The 26,040-nt window shown below is 37.0% G+C and overlaps 1 protein-coding gene across 1 annotated transcript in view; it reads left to right on the forward strand.

The window, feature by feature from the left end:
- Nucleotides 1-26,040, forward strand: part of COG5 (component of oligomeric golgi complex 5) — a 193,889-nt gene that overhangs the window by 82,425 nt on the left and 85,424 nt on the right. Inside the window, exon 8 of the mRNA XM_010581090.1 lies at nt 2,684-2,814. Coding sequence (XP_010579392.1) covers nt 2,684-2,814 — 131 coding nt within the window. The remainder of the gene's footprint in view (nt 1-2,683; nt 2,815-26,040) is intronic.

Raw genomic sequence — 26,040 nt, forward strand, 5'->3', positions numbered from 1 at the left:
GCCTGAAGGAAGTTGAATACACAGTTTCTGCATCCCACGTGAGTGTCACTAAGAAATCAAAGACATCTGGGAAGAGGCATCCTCCAGCCCTTCTTTCAAAGACGGGTCACTAGTTAGGTCAGGAGTGCAAGATCAGGCAAAGAGTCAACAGGAGGGAACGCAGAGGTCAGGGACCTCAGTGAGTGTGAAAATCTTGTTTTTACACCCTAGGTTATGTTTTATATCTAAAATTGTCCCATGTGAAAAGCCTAAATAGTCCAAAGAGCACGCATTACAATGTCGCTCCCTTTAAAAGAAAGTGAATGTGCCTGGGTGTCATGGTTTAACCCCAGCTGGCAACTAAGCACCATGCAGCTGCTCGCTCACCTCCCTCACAGTGGGATGGGGGAGAGCATCAGAAGGGTAAAAGTGAGAAAACTTGAGGGTTGAGATAAAGACAGTTTAATAGGTTGGCAACTGCATTGACAATTTTTGAGGGCCTCCTTGGAGGCTGCATAAGTAAAGCAAAAGCCACAAGCAAAGCAAAACAAGGAATTCATTCCCCACTTCCCATGGGCAGGCAGGTGTTCAGCCATCTCCAGGAAAGCGGGGCTCCATCACGCCTAATGGTGACTTGGTGTTATGGGTTTGTGTGGTGTGGTTTTTTGGTAGTGGGGGAGGGGGCTGCAGGCGTGGCTCCTGTGAGAAGCTGCTGGAAGCTTCCCCAGTGTCTGACACAGCCAATGCCAGCCGGCTCCAAGATGGACCAGCTGCTGGCCAAGGCTGAGCCCGTCGGTGACAGTGGTAGCACCTCTGGGAGAGCGGATTTCAGAGGGGGAACCTGCAGCCAGGAGGGGATTGGGATGGGAGAGGAACCCCTCTGCGGATCCCGAGGGCAGGGAGGAAGGAGGGCAGGAGGGGCTGCCCCCGCAGCCCGTGGGGAGACCAGGCGGCAGGCTGTGTCCCCCCAGCCCACGGAGGGCAGCGGGGGAGCAGATGCCCACCTGCAGCCCGGGGAGAGAGGAGCCCACGCCGCAGCAGGGGGGTGGATGCTCCCCAAGATGGCCGCCGCTCCCTGGGGAAGCCTGCGCTGGCGCAGGCTGTGACTGAAGGTCGGCCCGCGGGAAGGACCCACGCCAGGGAAGTTTGTGAGGAACTGCAGCCCGTGCGAAGGACCCATGTTGGAGAAGTTAATGGAGGACTGTGTCCCGTGGCAGGGACCCCACGGTGGAGCAGGGGAGGAGTGAGGAGTCCTCCCCCTGAGGAGGAAGGAGCGGCAGAGACAAGGTGTGAGGAACCGACCCCAACCCACATTCCCTGTTCCCCTGCGCCGCTGAGGGCGAGAAGGGAGAGAAAACCGGGAGTGGAGCTGTGCCTGGGAAAAAGGGAGGGGTGGGGGAAGGTGGTTTAAGGTTTGGTTTTACTTCCTAATATCCTTGTTTTGTTTTGATTTTGTTTCCTCCCCAAGTTGAGCCTGTCTTTTGCCTGTGACTGTAACCGGGGAGTGATCCCTCCCTGTCCTTATCTCGACCCACAAGCCTGCCTTTTTATTATGGTGCTTTGTTACTAGCTGGGCTGAAACCATGACACTTGGGAAGACAAATGCCATCACTCCGAACATCCCCCCCTTCCTTCTTCTTTCCCCACTTTATATGCTGAGCACGATGTCCTATGGTCTGGGATACCCCTCTGGTCAGTTGGGGTCAGCTGTCCCAGCTGTGTCCCCTCCCAACTCCTTGTGCCGCCCCAGCCTCCTCGCTGGTGGGTTGAGGAGCAGAAAAGCCCTTGGCTCTGGGTAAGCAGGGCTCAGCGGTAACCAAAACATCCCTGTGTTATCAACACTGTTCCCAGCACAAATCCAAAACATAGCCCCATGCTAGCTACTGTGAAGAAAATTAACTCCATCCCAGCCAAACCAGCACACTGGGAGAAAGGATGTCACAGATTCAAACCTACTTTGATAAAGGGAGATGATGTGTGGGGTTTTCTACTTGCTGGAGTGCTCTCATTACTATGTGCCTATTGGTGAAAGATGAAGTGATTTGGCCAAATCTACATAGGCAGTGACAAAAGTTGAGTTTGAATAGATTTTCTTGCTGCAGTTGCCAGTCCAGCCCAGTAATCTGTAGATGCCCTACTGATGGTGGTTTCCACAATGATAATAAATCTTGTGATGTTTCTGTGATTAAAAATGAAAAAAAACCCAAAACCCAAACCCCCCTGTTTTCTTTTCTGGCCATTATTCTGTGTTTGATCCCAAATATTTAGAAGTGCAATTTAAATATATGAAGTATAGTTTAAATCTCTTAATGTATAATACATCTGGAATTTCAGATCTTAGAGCAAATTATGCTTATTCAGACATCTGGTTAGAGAAGTTTAATTATCTGGTTAATCCTTTGGGACAAGGAGATGAGTTCTTGCCCCTTCCTGCCCTGTGACTGAGATTCTGGAGTTCCTAGAACTCATACTGTGCACCTCTTCCACAGTGTCTGGGTCTAGAGAAGTCCGGTGAAATAAATTTGAGTAATAATCTTCCAATTTTCAGTTTTTCTGGTATAATACATTACTTTGATGTACCCTATTGTCAAGTGTTGTATGCAGAAATGTCCCTTGGAACTACTATAACTTCTAAATGTTTTAGCATGTTTAAAATGTTCCATTATCCTATGTCATGCTTATCAGTGTTTTGTTGCTTTTATAGATTACCTTTCTCAAGGGATAGATCTCTCTGGAATAGAAGTAATTGAAAATGAGCTGCTTTTTATTGCAAGAGCTCGGCTTGAGGTGGAAAATCAGGCTAAAAGGCTGCTTGAGCAAGGTGTGGAGACTCAGGTAAAATACACTTTCTTCTTTAGTTCCTTTCAAAAGTGAAGAATAAAAGTACTCTGATTTCCTTTGTTTTGTGTAGCATTGTCTAATGGAGATTAAACATGAAAGAAGTCTTACGTGTGAAATTCTCACACATGACAATAGCCAAAGAAATTGATAAAACTGGCTTTGTACAGTATTTGCAAGAATAAAATTTTGCAGGATCTGACCCTGAAATTTGGGAGAAAGTAAGTGCTGATATGAATAATTTAACTCTAAATACTGTGATAAAAGCTTGATGATTGATAGGACTTTGCATTAAGCACCATGTAGTACATTTCCAATATTGCCAAGCTTTATAGATAAATCTGAAAAATGCAGTTTCTTAAAACTGTAAGAAGATTTCTGCATTTTAGCTGTGCAGTAATATATTGAAACAATTTGAAAGATTTCCCGTTAAAACTTTAAAGGGCACTTTAAACTTTGAGGTAAATATTCACTGTAGGGAATATAAAAATGAATATGCATAATTACATTCATCCATACTAAATGTAATTATCTACATTTTTAATAACCTGGCTATATTTATTATTTAACTATTTGTTATATCATTAGTGCTGTCTTCTTGCCTTTTTAAAAATACATGTTCTTTTGTCTATATATTTTAGTATTCTTTTAAAAAAAAATTATTTTAAATCCCTGTTACTACAGTAAGAGGAAAAAACTAGTACAAGTTTCTATCAAATTTGGGTTTTAAATTAGAGAACAAAAAGGATTAGAACAAGACATTTTTATGCTGTTTGTTGCCAACAGTTAATCTTACCTGTAAGTCAATATAGCATTTGTTTATACTATTGAAGGTTGACATGAAAATAGAACATATACAGAGTGGAAAATCTCTTTATTAAATTGCCTTGGTTAGATATTTGAGGATTAAAATTGAAGATAAACTTTTTACTTAGACCTCTCATTTCAAGTAATTTTCTGCAGTAGGAAGTCATGATTGTGGTAAATACCTTTGGCTGTTTACTGATAGCAAAATGGTAGGGAAAAATAGCCCATTTTTTACTTGATTACTAGTCAAATGTTGAAACTCCTGGCTATTTGAGCATGTTGCCAAGCTGTTATTGGGCTTGTTACAAGCTATGAAGCATATGTGATGTTAAATTAAGACTGAACAAAGATAGGGCCTAAGAAAAACCAAGTGGACGTTTATTTTAAACGTAGCAAAAGTCTTTATCAGTGTGTACTCCTTCTAGTTTTTCATGTCAGATTTGACCTTCTCTGATAATTTTCTCTTCATATTAAGTACTAAAACGGAACTGACAAAGAAACCCTGGGGAAATCAATCCCACTCCACTTGAAAAATAGACAGATTTATTTGGTGTTCCAGGCTGTATCCAGGTAATCAAGAGATTATTAAAGTGTATGCCTGTTGTGCTTTAGCCAGGGGCCTGTTTCCAGCAAATGGAAGATTGTTTAGAAGAACATTATGAGTGCTTAGTCATTTCAGAAGTGGGGATGTTTTCCAGAAGAGGTGTTGGGGTATGCTTCACGGGTTTGTTGTTGTGTATGATTCGTGGATTTAATGTTGGAAAAATGGTGTGCTTTAGAAAATACGCATGCAGGCATTGCCCAAGAAATCTAGAATTTGTAATATGACTAGAAGATAGTATGTCTTTGATTCTTATTATTGTAGCAGTGTGTTTTATTGACAAGCTGATTTATATTTATAGCTTCCAAGCCCTGAGATTTCCCATAAGAGAACATGGGATCTTCATCTTTTCTTCAGCATTTTGTACCACAGAATTCCTCAGATGGGCTGTCTTCCTGCTAGTATCTATTCTGGTAGCTAAGTCTGTACCTCTGAGAATAGTATATCTGTATCTGTATTTGTCCAGGTAGTTCTTCAGGTATTTGATATTCATATTTGCAATTGCAATTTTAGTTTTCACCTTTGTTTTGATCTGCTCTGTAAATAATACGTGAGATCAGTTGCATACGTAACAGCAAGCTATATTTCTGTATTTCATCTAGCACTTTTCAGCAATTCCTTAAGAAGAAAGTTAGTCTTCTCCATTTTGCAGTATTTCAGAAGAGGAGCATTAAGTGGCAATACATAAAAAAAAGTAAAACTATAAGTATCTCCTTTTAAGCAGAAGTCATTAGAATTTGGTGAATGTCTTCTCTAGAATTTAGCTTTTTTTTCAGAGATGCTGCTATAAGTTACTCTGACAAAAAGAACAGAGCTAAAAAGTTTAAAGTGCCCCTTTCAACATTTTGATATATATCCTTTGTTTAGGTAAGAAACTATTTTTGTTACTTTGATTATTTATTTAATGATGTATAAATCACATGCTAATGAGCTGTGCCCAGATTCCCCCAAATAACTGCCAGCAGTAGGACATGAAAGCAGATACTTACCACTAAGTGATACATTGTCTTTTTCTGTACAGTGTAATTCATGTTTTTATTGCATGTCTATCACTAGCATTTGTGTATTTCTCAGAAGAAATGAAATCTCTCTTTCCCTCTTCCTTTAGAAGTGTGGCATTAGCCATTGACTGCTTCAGAAGTGAAGGCTTCCACTCATATTCATGGTGGTATCTTTAAAGCTGCCATCTGGGTATAAACTAGAAGTGTCTGTCAGCATGTCTACACTTAACAGGCTTTCACAGAGCTGCCAACCACGCTTGTCTTCCTAATCCTTTTAGAAAGAGTAAGCCCTCTTTGCTCTTGTTGACAAAAGTAATACAAATAATACCAAACCTTATCAAGCAGGGATACCAGTGGCTCGAGCAAGTTTTTTTATTGTTGGGTATGCTTTGTTACTCACTCTTAGTGTACATAGCACAGATTGATGCTCTATCGTGACCCACAGAACAGTATCAAGAAAATGGATTCAAAACCCGTTATTACTGTTTAGTCCTAAACTCCTTGCTAACTTTGCTTCATGCTGTAAGCAGGTTAGTGGCAGATAGTATAGAAAAGCAGGAGAGGCTGCTTTCACAGATACATCAAGAACTTTATTAAAGTCACCATTCTAAGAGGAGACAGAAATGTTTTCTGCTTAAAAAAAAAAAAAAAGGTATCTATCCATCTTGCAACCACCTGAAGCATCCCCAGCATTTCTTTTGCTCACAGGATGAACCCTGGGCAGAGGAATCTAGATTTGCTCTTGACACCACTTCACCTCTATATTCAACAGTGGTATATTTTGTAAAGCGGATCTGAATATTAAGAAATTATTTGGAACAAGAGAAATTTGTTAAGATTATCATAGCTCAATTCCAGGTAGAACAGTTTTGCCAGACACAGTGTTGAGGTTGCCATACTTGAAGAAAACTTTCTCTGCAACTTAGCTCACACTTCAAACCCTTTCTGCTATATATTGTCATGCTTAGTGTGGGACTTTTTTCTTACAGCCAGGGATGCCCAAACTTAGTTCCATCGGGTAATGATAAGGTTGGTAGCATTAGGGTTATAGTTATGGGTCTCCTCTGCGTAAGAAGGATGGATTTTTGCATGTATGTCCTCGTATCTGTGAAATGAGTTAGGAACTGATGCTCTTGCTTTTGACTTTACTGATACAAACTTTAGTAATTAGGATATAGTTGGTAAGGACTATGGTATCATTAAACATTGATTAAAATATAAAATATCCATTTATGTCAAACAAGACATGGTGTGAAGATGAGAGTAGAACTCAGATTTCCTTGGGTTTGTACCTTAAACACAGTTTGTCCTTCTGTGTGTTACAGAAACATTTTGTATCTTTGACCACAGATCGTAAAAATTTTACTTCTTGGTCTCCTGGAGTGATCTATAGGTGTCTGACTATTTTTTTTTTTTTAAGGAAGGTTTTGGATAAATTATGTCATGTTTGTTGCCCAGATTCCCTTATTTAAGGTGCTGGCAAATTTATTTTCCTGCATAGCATGGATCTGGAGAGTGTTAAATTCACTGATAATTCACTAAAATTGTCCTGGTGGTCATGTAGTGAAGTTTCCTGGTAGTGTTAGAGAAAGCGAAAAGTAAGTGTAAGCTTAATACCCCTTTGTCCAAATGAATATTAAATTGTGTCTGTAGTTTTTTTTAATACATATTTATTTTTTTTCCAAAATGAAAAGCCTTACTAATTATAACCTCACAGAATAAAAAAGAGGGGACACCCCACACCCCCCCGAAATAAATCCTAAACTCTACTTGTGCAAAATGTTCAAATGCTGGATTTGTAAACACAGGATAAGTATGTAAACAATACAATCTGAACAAAAATGTCTCAATTAATTTCAGTGTAACATCTTTATGCTGTTGTCACTTTTAGCATATTTGGGGGCATTTTGAATTTTCATTTTGTAACTCACTGAGTAGAATTTTGCAAATTGTTCTGTTTTGCATTCTTTTTCATACTGAACCTTTCTTCTAAGTTGTCTCTGCAACAAGTATAGCATTTTTTTTCACATTAAAAAATTACTAACTAGATGTGTATGCATAATTGTTCTTGACTAACGCTATTTAGCGCCTGAGAAAAGTGATGGAAGGATGAAGTATCTGCGTAATTAACCAGTTGTCTGGAGGTGATTATCCAGAAGTTGCTCAATTTATCTCAGTTCAGGGTTCCCTAAGATAGGTGGTTATGTAGTACATCTTGCAGTGTTATGGCAAAATTGGTGAAATTAATCTGAAATCTTTCATAGACCAGCATTTAATCTCCTGTCAAGGATCTCTAACAATAGGTCTTCTTTGTTATCCCCAAGTGATTGGAGGGGAAAGTATGCACATAATTGACCATTTTTCCAGACATGATCATCAAGACGTTGCATAATTTATTTCATTTCAGGGTCCTCTGACCTCAATGCTTATGTAGTACAACTTGCACTGTTATGGCAAGATTGGTGAAATTAATTTTAAATCCTTCATAGGGCAGCATTTAATCCAATGTCAAGGATCTTAAACAATACATGCTCTTTATTAATCTGTGGCAGGATTTTCCAGTTGTGCAAATACACTTGGAGGTGTTTGAGATACTCAGATACAAAGAACGGCTGGCGTTGGGTCCTGTTTTTTACATTTTTTGGTGACACTTGCAAAAATATGATAATGTTGCATTCTTGAGTTCTAATTATTGCTGCCAAAGGCATGGATGGCCCTTGCAGCACTACTGTCTGGGCAAGATCCTGTGATCTTGAGTTTCTCATTTTCAATCTTTTGTACTTTAGCAAGAGTATATGTTTCACTGAAACATCCTTTTTGCTAGATTACTTTATGATATGTTAACACTTTGATTTAAATCAAAGTATGCTCACTAGTTTTTGCTAGTTTAGTGTCATCTTCAGATTTGAATGCTTTATAGTGAAATGGGCTGTGCAAGTGTATGAATGTGCTGTCTGAAGTTGTGGGCTCTGTGGAGAAGTGTTTGGCTGTAGAACAAAGTCTAATGTCATAGGAGAATGTCACTTCGAGTATTCCAACTCCATAGTTGGTAGAGTGGGCCTCTTAATGTTTATCTTTAGTTCATTTAGCTTAGGGTGTGTTACGTAGCCTACACTCCTGCATTGCACTAGTCAAAAGAAAAAAATTAATTTCCAGATGTTTTTGCCTGCCCTTTGCTGCTTTTACATTTTCTGACATTTTACTGCATATGTATGCATAATTACAAAATTATCATTATAATAGCAAATAAAGTAGAAAAATATGAGAAAAGAACCCCTCCAATTTGGCATAGAACCCGTCACCTTTTTATCCATATACTGCTGGTTACCCTCATAAAAAGGCTGGAAAAAGTAGAGTTGAAATGCTACCCAGAGTATGTTTTTTTTTTAAGTCAAAGAGTAGTAATCGCTTTTTTCTTTTTTTTTTTTTTTTTTTTTTTCTGACATTTATTTCTACTAGAAGTTGGAATTTTACCTCATCACTGTCAAAAATTTAACCAGTATAGTAGACTTTAAGCAGTAGATGTTACATTTCCTTATTATTCCACAATCTTGATTCCCTGGAGGAGATCCTGATGGAAACTAGACTGAGACAGCTATTTCATAATAAAGTGATTGACTACAATATGGTATAGAAATGGAAGGCATTTTTGATTATTCAGTCTGAAGTCAATTACTTCAATCGAGAGTAAGAAGACTGAAGTAAAAAGGAAAATTTGAACCTGCTTGCTACTTTCGGCATAGGGTGAGGGTGGTAGCTATAGTTAACTTTAAATCATCTAGTTTTGCTTAGTGATGACAGAGGATGAGATCCAAAGCTTTTTATCTAAATTCATGTTAGCCACCCATTTCACTGCTTTTTGTAAATCTAATGTAGACAGAGAAGACTTATTTCAACATGTTATAGCTGTCATATTGGCTTTCGTTGTAAAAGATCACAATGGCATTTGAGTCTAATTAAAATCCTACTAGCTTATACTGTTTCTGTTTTTTCTTTTACAATGGTTCTGTATGCATATAGAGAACTTTTAGCTTTATGTGTTTATCTATCTTTACAAGTTTTACTCTATCCTAACCTTTAAGTTTCTTTGTCACAGAAACATACTCATGTTGCATTATTCAATTTTATTTTTCATCTTCAATATTATGGTTATGGTTTTCGTGATCTTGTTAACTGACTAAATCAGATTCCTTCATCTGGCCATCTGGTGCATGGCACTGCTGAAGGAGTTTTTGATAAATCTAAATTATTTCTTCCTTGAACTATTCTGCTAAGATGTGATATAGCAATGTACGGCTCATCTAACAACCAAAAAATATCTTCCAGATATGTGTTAGTTATATCCTACATCTGAATGGTAAACTTCACGGGGATTAACCAAACCCTATATTATTTTCCCTTTACTATTGTGGTCTAAAAAGAGTTCATTTTATCTTAAAGTATGATCTAATGGAACTGAAGTGTTAACCATGCTTCAGTAATTCAAAACCACCAAGCTAAACACTAAGCATGAATTTATACCTCTGAACTATGGATTAAAATAAACCACAGATTTCTCTGCAACATAATCGGCTGATACTGATATAACCTAGAATATCCTTTCAGTTTCCATAGGAACAGATGATAGAATGTTTTGAATCTTGGAACAGCTAAAATGAATGTCTGGCTTCAGTATAGTTCACTTTTATTTTGTAGCTTGCAACCTCTGCATGTAGAGCGCTAAAAATGTGCATTAAAAAAAGAAAGGTGGAATATTGGCATAAAACATGTTAAAACATTTTTAGTAGCAGCAGCAGCAGCAACAACAACTAATAATAAAAATACAAATACTTTAAGATGTTTCTGTGCATAATTCTTCAGGTGTTAGCTCTGTGTTTTATTATACAGGTGCAAAAAGTATTTCAAAATCCATAGGAAAAGAGAAACCATTAATTATTCCTGTGTGTTAATGCTTCTTTAGATGTTTTACAACAACAAAAAAATCTGTTTCATTGGTCATCTCTAAATTTCATCTTCAGCCGTTGTTTCATCTCACTGTGTTACACTGAATAGGTATACTTTCTCATTGGAACCATTCGTACAACACAAGAAAACATGTAGCCAGAAAGAAAAGATCACCAAAACTAATGGAATATATAGCGTGTTATATAGGTGACTATGGCAAAAGGTGATAATCCAAGAACAGGCAAGGAAGCATACTAGCTGTAGTGGTACTTGTTTTATTAGATGTTTGACATCTCTTTCTTAAGAGGTCATGCTGCGAAATCAGAGGAGATATGCTTTGAGTGTAAAAACTTTAACAAGTTTTAAAAGGTACCTCTTTATTTGAGATGAATGGCTATATTACTCCAATATTGATGTAGAGGGAAAATATGGAGGCCTTGTTAACAAACCATTAGGAATCTAAGTGGCTGTAACCTGAGGCATTGTGAATGCAGGTAGAAATGATAGTGTGTGACTGACTGTTCAGTACTCGGGCTCTTTTCATTTGTTATAACTCCAGCACTTAAGATACTTGATCTTTAAAACATTTTGTATGTGGAAATTAGGATGGTACTGAAAGCAAAAAAAGAAAAAAAGCAAAAAGAGGCAAAATGAGGAAGAAATAGTAAGTTAACTTGTGATAGTTTCTCTTTTCAGTGCAACAGGTTTTTGGTCTGTGAATGGATCTACACTGTGCTAATATAGTTCAAATAGCAACTTTTTTGAATATCCGTATTCCAAGATTATTTTCAGCTGCCATTAATATAGAAGGCTCAGGAGAGCTGTAGTAATTGGAACATACGGGCAAGTTTAATAGCAACATTTTGAAAATGGAAGGATTTTCAAGTAAAAGTAATATCTAGGGCTTTCCTGCTCAGTATTAGAATATAATTTACTGTTGTAAATGTGCAGAGGACCCCGTGTCACATGTTACTTTCTGAATATTGATCCTCTTTTATGAATGGTTCTGGTTTGCACTTTTGCAGCATCTTTTAGAAAATTCCTCACAAACTGGTGTAGTAGGTGGTTTAGGCAGGTATTAGCAAACCTCTTTCCACAGGTGAGCAAATATAGAGAAGTTCTAAATGACAAGAAGTAAGCAGGAAGGTTCCTAACAAAGTATTTGGGTTTGCAAGTTTCTATGCTTTAACAATTAGGCAGCACTGGCCCCTTTTAACAGGCCTTGTTTCATGAAAATGCTTCCCCTCCCCCAAATAACATTTTTTTTTCTTGAAGAGATACTGGAAGCTTCTGTTTTCTCACCCAGTAATATCTGCAACTGTAATTGTTTATCTGTTGAAATATATTGCAGTTAAAGTAGAATAAGCATTGTAAAATGAATGTTCTTTAGTTAGTTAGTCAGTTCTTTAATTTATGTTCAGCAGAAAGTTTCTGAGTGTGGGAGTGAGGACAAGGGATGAGCTAATTAGGCAAGTACAGCAGAACCAGGACCTGCTGCTGTTAGTGTCCCCTGCATCCTACTGGAGTAGGTGTTGGCTCAGGGGTTTGGGTCGCTTGGCCAACAGTGATGTGTCTTGTTGATCATCTCTTAGTGCTCTTAGCTATTAATTGTATGCCTGCTGGACATGTGTTCCACAGAGTAGTTTTTGTCAAACTGCAAAATAGACAGCCCCAGTGAGATGTTGTCAATAGCAAATGAAGCATGAAACAGTCTTCCCTTTTCCCTTCCCTCGGTGGCAGGTAGTACGCCATGGTGTAAGGAATTCATAATTAGGTGATATGAGGCATAGGCTAAAAAGCACTGACTTCAAGCAAATATTGAAAATAGCAGAAAGCAGGTGACTGTGTTTTGAGGAAAAACCTGCTTGGATAGACACATGCATATTTAATCAATCTTCAATAATTCATGAAATATTAATCTGATGCATATGGTGTTTAGTAATGGTGTTGGCTGAAATTCTAATACCTAATAGGGAGTTGTTGCCTTTTTTATGTATCTTAAAGTTCTTTGGGAAGAGGTAGAATTAACTTAAGTAAACAATAATATTACTGCAACTATGTCTGTTATCCATATTTGACTGGAAAGAGTTTAGTCCTTAAAGACATTAAGCTTTTATTAATTGAAAACTGTGCCTGATTTTCCCCAAATATTTTTGTGCCATGACCTCTTTCAATGCCTTTCCCATAGAATTCATCGCTATCTAAACTGTCATTTTTTACTTTACTGTTTTTCTTCTGACAGGGTGCTGCTTTATGTTTGCTAGTCTGAATTAAAAAAAAAAAGAAAAAAAAAGCTGCAACAAATATCATAAAATGCAGCTTTATGTTATAAAAACAACAAAAAGGCACACATTGGTTTTGCTGCTCAATTTTCTAGGTTTCATAACAGTTTATATGTTTGTGATATTTTATTAAATGTATGAAGTTAAATTGTATCTTACCCTTCTAACTTGACCCAGTTTTGTAATATGATAAAAATCCTCAAGTTTTCATTAAATGGACTTCAAAGAATTTTGATAGCGACAATTTTACAAGCTCTTTAACAGTGTAGTATTTCTTTATGTACAATAAAGTGAAGATTGTTTGAACAATTACTTGAATAATCAGTAACTTAAATCCTGAGGCAGGTCCAGCATTTCTATCGGGCAAACATGTTGGGACTGCAGAAGAAAGGAAAGCATAGTCATTTTTGAAGACATCTCGTGCCAGAGATCCAAATGTGCAGATTTTTGCGGGTCCACCTGTTTCATTTTCAGAGATGTAGTTTTACCCCTTATATGGTGTGCTTTCCAGAGTGAAAGGCTTTATAACTCAGGAGGGAGCGATGAATTCCTTGGTGAATACTGTTGGAAAAACAGGACTACTTGCGAAGTACCTGAGCATACACTTTAGAAGCCCACATTTTAGGGAGCACCTCTACAGCATAATAGAGATAACATAGTAGCAAAGATGGCTGTGACGGTGTTTTGTTTAATCTAGCCAGAATTAGTTCATGCCAAAATATATCCCTTGTACTCTGGTTGCTGAACCATGTTGAAGTGTGTACTACTGTTGCTGTCTCTGTTAGTTTTAAGGAACATAAGCATGGAAGCGTGTGCCCATGCCACAAGCTAGAGGGGCAGTGTGTTGATATTTTCATTCTGTTCTCTTTGATCGTAAAGCATACATGTAACAACGGTTATTGGGTGCTGATACGTATTTCCTCTCCAGAACTCAGATGGTGCTTATTTTTGTGCAGATCTTTCCTTCCGAGAGTGGGGAAGAAGGGAAGCTGGAAGATGAACTGCACTCAGTCTTTCCCCCTCCCTTTAGCACTGTATGTGAGCAAAGCAAAAATGTATATGCATTTGGGAAGGAGTGTGTGCTGGAGTAGGAGTTACCAGCAAGGAGGATGGGAGTGTGCCATATGTTCTCCTGCACTGCAGGTTTTACTCTTCCCTGGAGACTTGTTCTGAAATCCTATTGATTTCTTGTCAAAAAAAATCTAGTTGTCTTGCAGTACTTGGTCAGTATTGTATTTGGCTGTTACCGCTTAGTGTTGCTATCCTTGCAGTTATTGGGATGTAAGCACCAACTTATTAGAGGAAAGCCTAAGTCACCTTGTCCTTTGTTATTAATGTTAGATGAAGGGTTTTCCTGAATTCAGATCTAGGTCAGTATTTATTTATTATTATTATTGGTTTTTTGAGTACTGCATATTGAAAACTATATTCCTGAAGCACTTACATATCACCCAATAGAAACTTTTGGTATGATATTAACATTACTCAGTTGCTATTTGCTGCAGAGTTATTTTTTTTTTTCTGCCTAAGGAGATGTTAATACATGAGGCCCTTTTCATTCTGTGTTTCTACTTGACTCTTGTTTTATCCCCTTTTAAAATGCTAACTAGGAATTTGAGTTTCAAAGATCTCTGCAAATAAATACAAGCAAACTTTCCACATACTGAAAAATTTTTCAGTTGCTGTGTTGCTATAGGCCATTCTTCTATACATTTGGAAAATTCACTCCCCTTAATTTAGCATCCACACTTCCACCACACCTTAGAAGTAAATTTAACCTACCTCATGATCAAGGATATTTTTTTCCTTAATGCCAAGTAGCATTCTTCATGGAGACCCTCTGACAGTGTTCTCATATATGGCATAGTGGGAAAGCATCACCATGTCGAGTTTATGTTGCTTCAGTGCAGGTTATAAAGGAATCATAAAATTAATGAATTCATAGACTTCTACAGTGAATTAAGAAACCTTGTGCTCATGTAGTCTGACCTGTGTAGTGCTGGACACAGACTTAAATTCATTAGATGGTGGACTGTAGGGTGTGAAGAATAGTAACTATGAGCTGCAAATTACATTCTAGAGCAGGGGATTTGATAACTAGTTAACTTTTATTGGACCAGTCTTGAATTTTAAATGAAATTGTATAGCCATGTAAAGAAAGTAGTCTTTGCTCTGAGGTGGTTAACACAGCAAAGCTGCTGCAAAAATAAAGTGGATCATTGAAATAATGCTCTGGCCTGTGAACATCTAAAAATTGATCTCATGCATATTATTTTAAAATGCAAATTTGTTTATAATCAGGTCTATATTTATACTTTATGTTCTCTATTCAGTTTAGAAATCTTACAATTTTATAGAACATCTTCGGGACTTTCTCTTTGGAGAAGGTAAGTTTTAGCATAGCTTTTACTTCTTTTCAGAGTTTTTTTTTTTTCCTAATTCTAAAACAAGTGAGAAGAACTTTAAAAAAATGTTAGGTTGTTGGCTTCGACTAAAAATTAGATCTTAGATTAATTCTTCAGTCTACAACTGAAGTCCTTTTCCCTACACTTGAAGTACCTTATACATTGTGCCTTGATAGTTTTATATGTGGGAGGGAACTTAACCCTACATCTTGGTAAATAACTGTACTTGTATATAATTTCTCTTGCACGCTAAACTTCTCCTGTAAAGACTTATTTCTATTGCATCTGTATAGAATTTTTATGAACAAGTGATTAATTTCCTTGTTTTTCTTGAAAATTATACTAGTAAATACAGTGTGCCCCAGGTAAAAGTACTAAACATTCTAAAACACTGTCATCTTTTTCACACATAATACTATTATGCATTCCATTTTCTATAAGGGATGTTTGCATCTTTGTTTTCTGTAAAACGTTGTGGCCTTATTTATATTTTATGGTAGTTAAGTTCACAGTTTATGTGTCATTCAAACAAGGGGGATAACAGCTGAATTTTAATAATGGATGAGGAATTGAATTGTAATTGCAGTAGTTTTCCTAAAGCCATTTTTGTTAAGGATCTCTGTCAACAATCCCTTTGAATCTTTTATACATACGGAAGTTTTTTACCTTGGCTCTGAGTATTCAGGGAAGGTCTGGCAAAGCTAATTTCTGTTTTGGTTTAGAGTTCAGAATTCATTTTCCATTTTCCTTCCATCTTGTAGGCCTTTGTCTTAAAGTTGCTATCATTTTGCACAAAGCATGAGTCAATAAAGAACTTGGCCACTAAATAGTGGCCATTCATATGACTGCTTTGCAGATTCTGGGCAAGATCAAGCAACTAGTATTATTTGTTATAATTTTTTAGTGTTCATTCCTACCTCTAGGTTTGTGGGTTTCTTTTGAGGGGGCTAAATTAAAGTTAAGGCTCTAGTTATTGTCCTTATCTCATGCCTTAGACCAAGTTGTTCACTGATGTCAACTAGCACATCTCTTTTGTAGCCAAAAACTGCTGTGCAGGTTCATAGAAGTGGAAACTTTGACATAGAATTCATGAAAACCTGGCACAGTGTGTGATGGTGCATATGTGCTAAGAATGTTATTTTAACTGAGAATTTATTGAATTTTGTCACTGAGGATCATTATTGTTCTTGTTTTGAAATCACAGGGAGTTTTCACACAAACTGTAGCATAAGCGTGTATATACTTTTGTGTAGCGTCCAGTTATGCAGCAGCATTACATGTGAAACTTAGAGTGGGGCACTAGGCATGTTGTAGCAGTCGGCCAGTAATGTTGAGAAGTAGCCTTTTTTATCCCCCTGAGTTGGGATAAAATTACAGACTAGCGATACAGGCACTGTATTAATGTTTTTAAAGACAGATCTTTTCTTTTAAATATATACCCCTAAACCAGAGAGAGACCTCATGTTGATTGTGAGTGGAATTCATATGCCATATGCCTTAATATGACATTTCAGTTTGTACGGACTATGGTGTCTTTGCTTTGTGAATTCTAAGCCTGTCCACCTGTAGAAGTTGGACTTTAATAATCCTGTCATCTCTTCTGCTGCTTTCAGGTCCATAAGTGAGAATGTTGAATAGTATCAGAGTTAGGACAGACAATGGGAGACACAGGTGTTCAAGTGTCATACCCTTTCAGTTTTTAACTGAATCATATAAATACTCTTAGAGTAGGGTTATCCCACCCTATTCTTTATGTCTGTCTTACGGCAGTTCAATCTAGACCATGTTTTCTTGGCTTACTTAAGAGAAAGTCACTTAAAATAGTGTCAGACTTGCTTCAAATCAAAACATATTATATCTCCCATTCAAAGGTACGTTACCCTGTCACAGAAATAAATTACTCTGGTTTGGCATGAGTTGTTTCTGACAAAGCCATCTTGGCTGTTATTTAGCACCATATTAAAATTTCCTTGTGCATATCAAAAGGTAATTTAACTGTGCAGTCAAATGTAAATAAGTTATTACTTTGTAGCAATAAGACTATATAATATTACCGTGCTGTTTGATGGTCCCGTTTTGAAGACAGAAATGTAATGTATGAGATGCTAATTTCAGAATACCTCCAGTGTTAATGACTGTTATATGAGAGCTTTAAACTCTTTAATGTTTTGTTTGGATTTCAACTCAAGTTTCCGGGAATTTGCTCAAGTAGGTTGGTGATTAAGGTACTTTCTGGATGTAATTAGTGGAGCATACTGTAACTAATAATCTTGCAATCACTAAACGTAAAATGTGTTCTTAAAGTACTACAACTTGGATAATGAAAACATTTACAACCTATATCATTCATGGAGAACAATAGTACTCCTTAATATATTTTGCAATGAATCAGTGAGCTCTCTTCTTCTCCAGCCCCCGCTGCTGACAGTTATTTTAAGATCAGAATCAATACTTATATATATACAACTCCTGTAAATCATATGGATTAAAGAAAACAAATTTCTGACAATGCTGAAGCTGAAGTACATTTTCTAAGGTGGGTTACACATCAGCTGTAAACGTATAGCAGAATTCTTTTGTAATAAATCAAAGTGTTTATGAAAAGCCTGGATCAGTTGCTAGCTAGTAAGTATATTACTTGTTTTAGTCTTTTACTTCTGTACGTAGCTGGGCACATCCAGTTGAGAAGTGGGAACAGACGCTTTTGTGGGCTACTATCGTTGGTTCTCTGACAGCCAAATGGGATGATAAAATGGAATTAACATCATCTACTCTGAAACTTTTTAAAAAAAATCACATAGTTGAAGTCAGTTTCTGACCAGCTGTTAAATTGGATGTGGAAGTGTGTGCATTCTAAAAGAGCTTCATGTTACCTCGTGGGATGTAGCCATGACTCATTATAGCTTTTCTGTTTTTGTTTTTTGGAAGTCGCCACTTTGAAGAATGGGTAATAGATTGGGTGGGCAGTTGCTGTGTGACAATTCTCATCATCTTATCAAGTGATTTGTGCCCGGAAATTGTTCAAGTCACATTTACTTATTTTTCTGCTTTTTCTGTCTAATCACGCAGGTCAATATTTGTGAATGGATCCTTGTCCATAGTCCCTACAAAAAGGGGGGTGGGCAACTGGTAGAGTTTTCCTTGGGCTTTCAGTTTCTTTTTTCGCAGAGGAGTTTGAATTTCTGACTTTGGAATCTTTGCACCAAAATACTCCATTTATTAAGCTCATGACAGCAAAGTTTATCTCTACTTATAGCTGTGACTGTTAAACTATTTCAGAAAACTGATTTCCTGCTAATTGAAACTTTGTATTTTTAGAGACTATTTCTATCCCTACATAATTTGTGCATGTTACAGGGAGAAATGTGCTAGAAATAATGAAAGATAAAGTTTTTTACCAGCGATTATCTAAAGGTACAATAAGCAGCAACACATTCCTGAAGGTTGTCCTAAGCACAAAGGTAACACAAACCCAAAGATTACTGGTCCTACCAGTTGAGGGAACAATTAAGAACATTAAAGATGTTGCTGAGAAGCTGATTTTTCCCCTCCCTTCCCCTCCTCTCTTCTCTCCTTTTCTTTTTTTCCCTAACTTACTGAAGATGATGTTGAGGAAAATACATCTGCTTTTCCAAAAATCAAAATAAAGGGGTCTAGAAGATATTAATGTAATTATATAAATTAGGAATATGTCCGAATTCAGAACACACTAAAATGTACTCGCTCTGTCTCTGTAATAGAATTTAGAAGAATTTCAGAAACGAGCAAGAGAAAGTTTAGGAATATAAAAAAAACTGTCACAAGAATAAAAATTGAAAATATTGAGGTTATTTAGTTTATAAGGCAAAGAAGTTGGGCAAATAAAATATATGTAAGCATGTAAAACTGTGACTGATACATAGAAGAGAAAGGGGAATCCTTTAGACTTTCCAGTTTTCTAGCAGGTCATACAATCAATAGTTGTCCAAAAGAGGGTTTCCGAATAGTAAGCAACTTCTATGACCTGTTTGTTACAAAAGTCACAACAGTAAGAAAATTGATTTGTTAAATATTAATGTTAGTACCTATGAAGATGCTAATACAGAACATCTCTGAAACAGTGACATTTAAAATGTAAATTTAAAGAATTTTGATGTGTGTCATTTATGGACAGTAATTCCATTTAAAATCTGAAAAATCTCTGAAGAGGCCTCTATCTCAGAAAAGGTACAGGCATCTGTCCCTCTTAAGAAGATCTTACAGAACTTTGTTCCTTTTAGTTTTCAACAGTAATTCACACTCAAGTTAATGTAAAATCACTGTTGTGTTGTAGAGGCTTGACAATACTTTGTGTCATGAGCAGCTTCGGTTAATTATTTCTACAGTTAGGTTTAAAAATAAAGTACACTTGGTCATAGTAGTCATTTGCTATTGCTCTGCTTTCTCAGTAATGCTGGAGAACTCAAAAAATGCAAAAAGAGAATAACAAAAATTGCATTACCATTATTTTGTAATAAACTTGTTAACCACGAGTAACTTCTTCGGTCATGAGAGTATTAGACTACATATTACATATGCCTGCATTTCGGAACAAGGACATGCCAACATGTGTTTTGCCTCCTGAAAATAGCGAAGTACTGAAAAATCCTAATAGTGTTGTTGTGGTAAGGCGTTCACATGGAAGTATTCTTGTATATTCTGCAATTTCCTTTTTTTCAAGATCTGCAACAGCATTTCAATGCTTATTACCTGTTTCACAGGCACTGATGACCTTTACAACAATGTGAAGGCATGTTTATATATGACAACTTGCTGGGTTGGAGGAAAATAATGGATTTTTATCAGGAGGTGAATGACTTTTGCTTTACTAACAACTTATACAATTTATTAAGTAAGATAACAATATTTTAATAATGGCATTATTTAAAAAATAAAACTCTGTCATGCTTTAGTGTGCCCATAATGCCAAGACTTGGCTGGCATGCATGGTGTCAAGAGGTCAGCAAAGGATGACTCTTGGTTATAGCTTAAGTGTGCAGAGTTTACAGTTTAACTGAGTAATGCAGTAATTTTGTTATATTCCTCAAGGTTAGGAATTTGATAGTAGTTACCCAGTACTTGGTAGGTTCCCTTTCATAAATCACCATCATAATGGGCCCAGATAAACAGAGAAATCTTGAGTTCTCAAACAAGTATCTTCTGACCAAATTTGTTCTCATGAAAAATAAGTGTTAAAAGGCACTTTAACTTATGCATATATATAAAATTCATCCTCAGTTGCTGACTGTTGCAAGTTAACCTCAGCTGTGTGCTTATATATGACATAAGTGATGTCACAGTGTTTATCCAAATGGCATTGTCATAGGAAGTAGCTATTATTAGCCCAAATGTTTCCCTTTCAGGAATCCATTGGAACCTGATCCTACCTATTTGAGTTTATATTGATACAAGTCCCTGAAAAGGTCATGCCCTTTTATTACAGAATCTTTTACCTCTCTTTTTTTGCTTGAAAAAGCAAGTGAACAACACCTGAACATAATTAGGTCCTCTGTCTTGCAGATGACCCAAACAAGTGTCTATCCCTCAAGAAAGTTATATGCCTGATCTAGAGTTTTTGTAAAAGAGATATCATGTTAGGTGTCAGAACAATTCCAAAAAGTTCAGAGGTGTTGTGAGGAATTATGAGAAAATTTGTGTAGGGCCAACCTAGGGTTCAGTTAGCTTGGACCAAACCATTTGGAGCTGTGAAGTCAGAAATTTCTGCAAGAGTTAAGAATCTGTATGCTAAACATACGGTTTGATGATTGTTTTTGTTAGGATAGGCTATCTGAGATTGAATGAAGTGTAGGAAAATAGGTATTCCTTTTGTCTGTAGCCATATAAGAGAATGGATCTGACTCTGAGCAAATGCAAATTATAGGGTTTTTTGGCTTGAGGTCCAGCTGGTTTTTGTACCCTCTTGAGCTATTTTAAATACAGTGTTAAGACTTAAAACATATAGTAGAAACAAGGCTGAGCATTGAAAATGCTGTTTTCAGTTTTCCTTAATGAAAAATGTGCTATTTGTGGGGTATAAATCCATGTTTAAATTACATTTCCTTGGAGAGTCATCTTAATGCCTACTGATGAAATTCAGCACTTTATTGATGCTTGAGCCAAACCAACATCCTTTAGTACAAGAACCGTTCAATCATTGTCATCACTGCAGGGTAAAAGTTGATACCTTATATAGTATAGTTTACCATACTAGATCAGGATTAGTTAATCCTTCAGTTCTGATTGCTGATTTGCAATGGATGCATAGGACCATGCAACATTTAGGCCTGGAGAAGAAGCCAATGTATTTTGGGATTTATTCTTACATTAGCATATCATACTTTAATCCCTTAGAAGGTTAAATAATATTTTACTGTCCTTGAGATTTTTGTATGTAGACAGACACAGGCATTTTCCCTGATGTAATGATTCAAAAAGCAAAGTTCAAATGATCAATAAGAAACCATAATTTCTGCAATGCTGCCTTGTGCGCTCTGTCAGCAAACAAGGAGAGTGAACAAGGATTCATCACCTCCCTAGAGAAACAGGACAAGTCAGTAAGGCAAGTGGAGGATTTTTTTTTAAATTTTTTTTTTTTTGTGGCTGACATCAGATCATAGGAATCCTTGCCATAGTTTGTCTTAAGTTTGCCAAAAAAAAAAAGAAATTGTAGTCTGTCATACTGGAATGGTACATTTTTGGAATACAGTGCGGATTGTGCACTTCATCTCTTCAAAATAAAACCTTTTTAAAATTTATTTTTCTTTTTCTGTGACACTCCTTTTTGAATCACAGGGGTGAACGCAAAGGCCATCTACTTAGTATATTTTGCTAGCAGTATATTTTGCACCAGGGAAGAGGCTCATGAACCAGGATTTAATTCAGAAAAGAAAATAAGCCTGAATTACCATAATCAGTAAAATTTTGTTCAGATCAATGATAAATGAACCGATACTCTAGAACTTTAATATTAGTATCAATGTCTGGAAGGATACTAAGGATCAGAGGGGTAAAGAGTGAGCACAATATCTAAAGCCTTCTTAAGTGACAACTGTCCATTTGGAACAAACAAACATCTTATAATTTTATTGCAAATGACAGAGCCACTGCTGCTGTGGCTGTCCTGAGTATGTGAAGGATGTCGTAATTTTTTTTTCTCCAGGCTTAGTCAATAGATAGAAGGCCTGTAGGAGGGATACCCATTTGTAAATCAAAACCTGGATCTAGAATCTATTAGGAGGGTCAGAAGTGTACCTGGGATGGCTAGGAAGCTGTGGGTGATTATAGATGATAACATGATTGCAGTGTATTACTGACTTCTGTAAGCTTAGAGGTTAGAGGAGTGTAGTGTTTGTGTTACTAAGAAGCATTTATCAGCTTATTAATCTTCTTACAACTTGAAAAGTTAAACTGTATGTTGCTTCTTTGGCTTAAAGCTACCTATGTATTTCTGGATAGAATGAGATGTTACAAGACAGCTTGCTGTGGGGTGGTAAAAAGCTGTTGTTTCTACAGGTCATTTATTTTGTATGGCTTGTAGAGCAGTCCTCCCTGTCTTGACCCTCTGTTGTGGTTTAGCCCCAGCCAGCAACTAAGCACCATGCAGCTGCTCACTCACTTCCCCCCACCCAGTGGGATGGGAGAGAGAATCAGAAGCAAAAAGGTAAAACTCATGGGTTGAGGTAAGAACAGTTTAATAGAACAGAAAGGAAGAAACTAGTAATGATAATAATAATAATAAAATGACAATAATAATAAAAGGATTGGAATATACAAAACAAGTGATGCACAATGCAATTGCTCACCACTTGCTGACCATGCCCAGTTGGTTCCCGAGCAGCGATCCCCCCCCCCCAGGCCAACTCCCCCCAGTTTATATACTGGGCATGATGTCACATGGTATGGAATACCCCTTTGGCCAGTTTGGGTCAGCTGTCCTGGCTGTGCACCCTCCCAACTCCCTGTGCCCTCCAGCCTTCTTGCTGGCTGAGCATGAGAAGCTGAAAAATCCTTGACTTAGTCTAAACACTACTCAGCAACAGCTGAAAACATCAGTGTGTTATCAACATTTCTTCTCATACCAAATCCAAGTATCTTCTCATGCTGAACCCAAACCATAACACTATACCAGCTACTAGAAAGAAAATTAACTCTCTCTCAGCCGAAACCAGGACACCCTCTCACAGCCTGTTGTCTGAATGTATTACTTGCTTTAGAGTGTGTTTTGGTGTTAAATAATTATTGATAGCTGCGTTTCAGTAAACATCTTGTGTTTTAAATATATTCAGAACTTGTCTCAGTTAGTCTAATACTAGGCCAACTGATGCTGGATTCAGAACTCCTAATCAAGTGTTTATTATTTCTTGTAACTGTTAGAGGTTTGTGAATATGCCACGTCTTTCCACCCCCAAAACCCCCAAAGAGCTAACTGTGCAAAAGCACTGTTTAGTAGCAAACTTTTTAATGGGCTGTAGTTAACCATGCTGTTAAATGGGCTGTTTTAAGTTGGTTCAGCCACTGATGATTTTCATGTAAAGCTTCCCCTCTAGAACTCTGCCAGAAAACAATAGTGTGAGACAACTTGAAAATACTTTGACTACTATATGCTTATTATTTGGCTAGATCCAACTTTAGAGAAATACTCTTAGGTCATCTTTGAGATTGTTTCTTCCTGACCAAAATTATTTAATTTGTACTTAACTTCCAATAATCAGTACTAATATAACAATTCAAATGGATCAGTTTATTACATGACAGTGAAATGGATCCAAGTCAGGAGAGGCCATTAAATCACTTTATCTGACCTCTGCAACTTGACTTTATTTCAGCTAGGGCATTTTATCCTCAAGAGATGTGCCATGATCAGGACCATGATCCAGATATCTGTATGTCAGGGATCTGGCAGGGTGAAATATGCCCTTGCAAGCAGTCTGGAGGAAAAGTAAGGTGAAATCCTACAAAGATTAACACTATGGATCTTTGAGAAATATTCCTGTCAAGGGAGTAGTCTGTCAGCCATTACAGCATTCTCTATGGCTTGAGGAGGAAGAGATACCTGATCCTTTTCCCTTGGCATGTGTCTGATGTTTGGTAAGAATCTGTGAAGTCAGTTGGGCGTTGGAGAAAAATACAGTTTCTGATCTGCTGTAGGCAGAGGAACCTAAGTTTGAGAACTGATTTAATTACTGCTTTACCACAGGCCTGCACGTGGTATGAGGATGTAGAAAGCAAAACAGAGCTGCTTATTTTCTCAAAAGCTGCAAGAGAAGATTTGTGGAATACACAGTTTCACAAATATATACACATGAAGGCTAAAAAGATCCACTAAAACCATACTACTCTTTTGCACATTTTGGTCCATCCCACCTGTTATTCACTACTGCTGTAGACCTTCTCAGGAAACATGTTTTTTACATGGCCTTCAGAAGTATTTCATAGTGCACTATCTTTAGAATCTTTTACCTTTTGAAGAAATGTTCCTTGGTAAGTAAAGAAAGACTAGAGAGTTTAAAAAGTAATCTCATATCTTCACTTACCTTTAATTTTCTCTGGAATAATTAGAAGTTGTTTTGTCCAGTTAGTTGACTGTCAGTAAAAATAAACTAGAGGAGAGAGAAAGCATGGAAGGTGTCAAAAATAGCTGAAGGTATAGTGGAATATAATCTTTGGTTATAGTGAATGGTTATAGCAGGCTTTTCAGTGGAAAAAAAGGTCAATTTTGATTTCCGAGGATTAAAGCACATAGCTTTTATCTAATTTTGTGGTAAGGCTTTATGTTATTTGTCTTAATCTAGCCTCATAACAAGCAGAGTGTCATCAGAATTAGTACATAAATTACATTTATTTTTTCTTTGTTTTGCCCTTTTTGTGTCAAGCCAAAGAGAGTTGGGCACTCTTTTTACCTTTTTTTCAATCAGTGGCTCAGCTTTTTCAGTTTGGCTTTTGGGATGCTGCTGTTTGCCTCCTCCTTCCCAGCTGTTCACTAGAAGATTCAGGACTGAAGCCAATTCATTTGCTTTCCTACTTTATTACCAAAAATGGCAAAATTTTGCCAATGTTGTCATTTTCCCACTTCAATAATAGATAATAAAGTTGCACGTGGGAATTTTTGCATATCTTCAATTTTTTGAGTGTGGGTGGAATACTATTTCAGGCTCTTACTCTGAAATGCTAAAACATGAAAGACTGTATTGTGTATTTTTTTTTCCATGATAACCAATATTTTTAGCTTATTTCTGATTCATCTGAATCCGAGATAATCTATCAGAGACACAGAAACAAATGGTCATGTATATCCTCTGGGTTTCCTTTTTCTGAACACCTTGGAAGACAAAGTGTCGGAGACACTTGCTGTGTAGAGAAGAAGGGGCAAAAACCTCCAAACTTCTGGGAAATGTATCTTTTTTCTTTTTACATTTTACCACAGGAGGAAGTTTCTTGACATCAGCTGTAATTGATTTTGATAGGAAATAGTTTATATCTGTGGAGGAAGCATTCTATTGCATTTAAAGACATTTAAATACTATATCGTGCAGGGTGTTTTGTTTTAATTGTATTCTTAACTGCTGAATAGCTTTATTAGAAAATGTTTGGACAAAATTATTTTAAAAGACAAATGGAGAGCAAAAATCTGTTCAGATTCCTGTACTATATCCAGGGCCAGGTATGGACACTGTGTGGAATCACTAAAATAAATTATCTGGAAGTTATAAACTCTGGCACACCATATTGCTAATGTAAAGGGATCTGTAGTCTTCACACCAAATTAACATTGAATAACGTAGCATGTGTGTGCCTTCCTGCTCCAACTTTGCGATGTAATCATATGACTTCCACCATTCCTCCTTCAGCTTAAAGTTGTCTCCACCCTTATTAAAGAAAACATACGTGGCTATAAAACAGTTTTGTTTAGGAAAGACTGTGAATTGTGAGTTACTATAGATTTTAAGGTGAAAGGGGAATATGGCATATATGACTCAAGAAATCCTGCAACTGTGCCTATAATTTCCAAGAGCTAAAGGATGTTTTTGTAGAGGGGATGCAATTTGATTTAAAGAATTAAAAAAAAACCAGAAAACCAAAAACAAAAAGAAAAAAAGATTAACTAACCTATGCATTATCTGTTAGTTTGTTGGTTTTTTCCAAGGCAGAAAATGTTCATCTTTTGT

Source organism: Haliaeetus leucocephalus, unplaced genomic scaffold (genome assembly GCF_000737465.1).
Source record: "Haliaeetus leucocephalus isolate CR32 unplaced genomic scaffold, Haliaeetus_leucocephalus-4.0 Scaffold751, whole genome shotgun sequence".
In the NCBI taxonomy this organism is placed as follows: Eukaryota; Metazoa; Chordata; class Aves; order Accipitriformes; family Accipitridae; genus Haliaeetus; species Haliaeetus leucocephalus.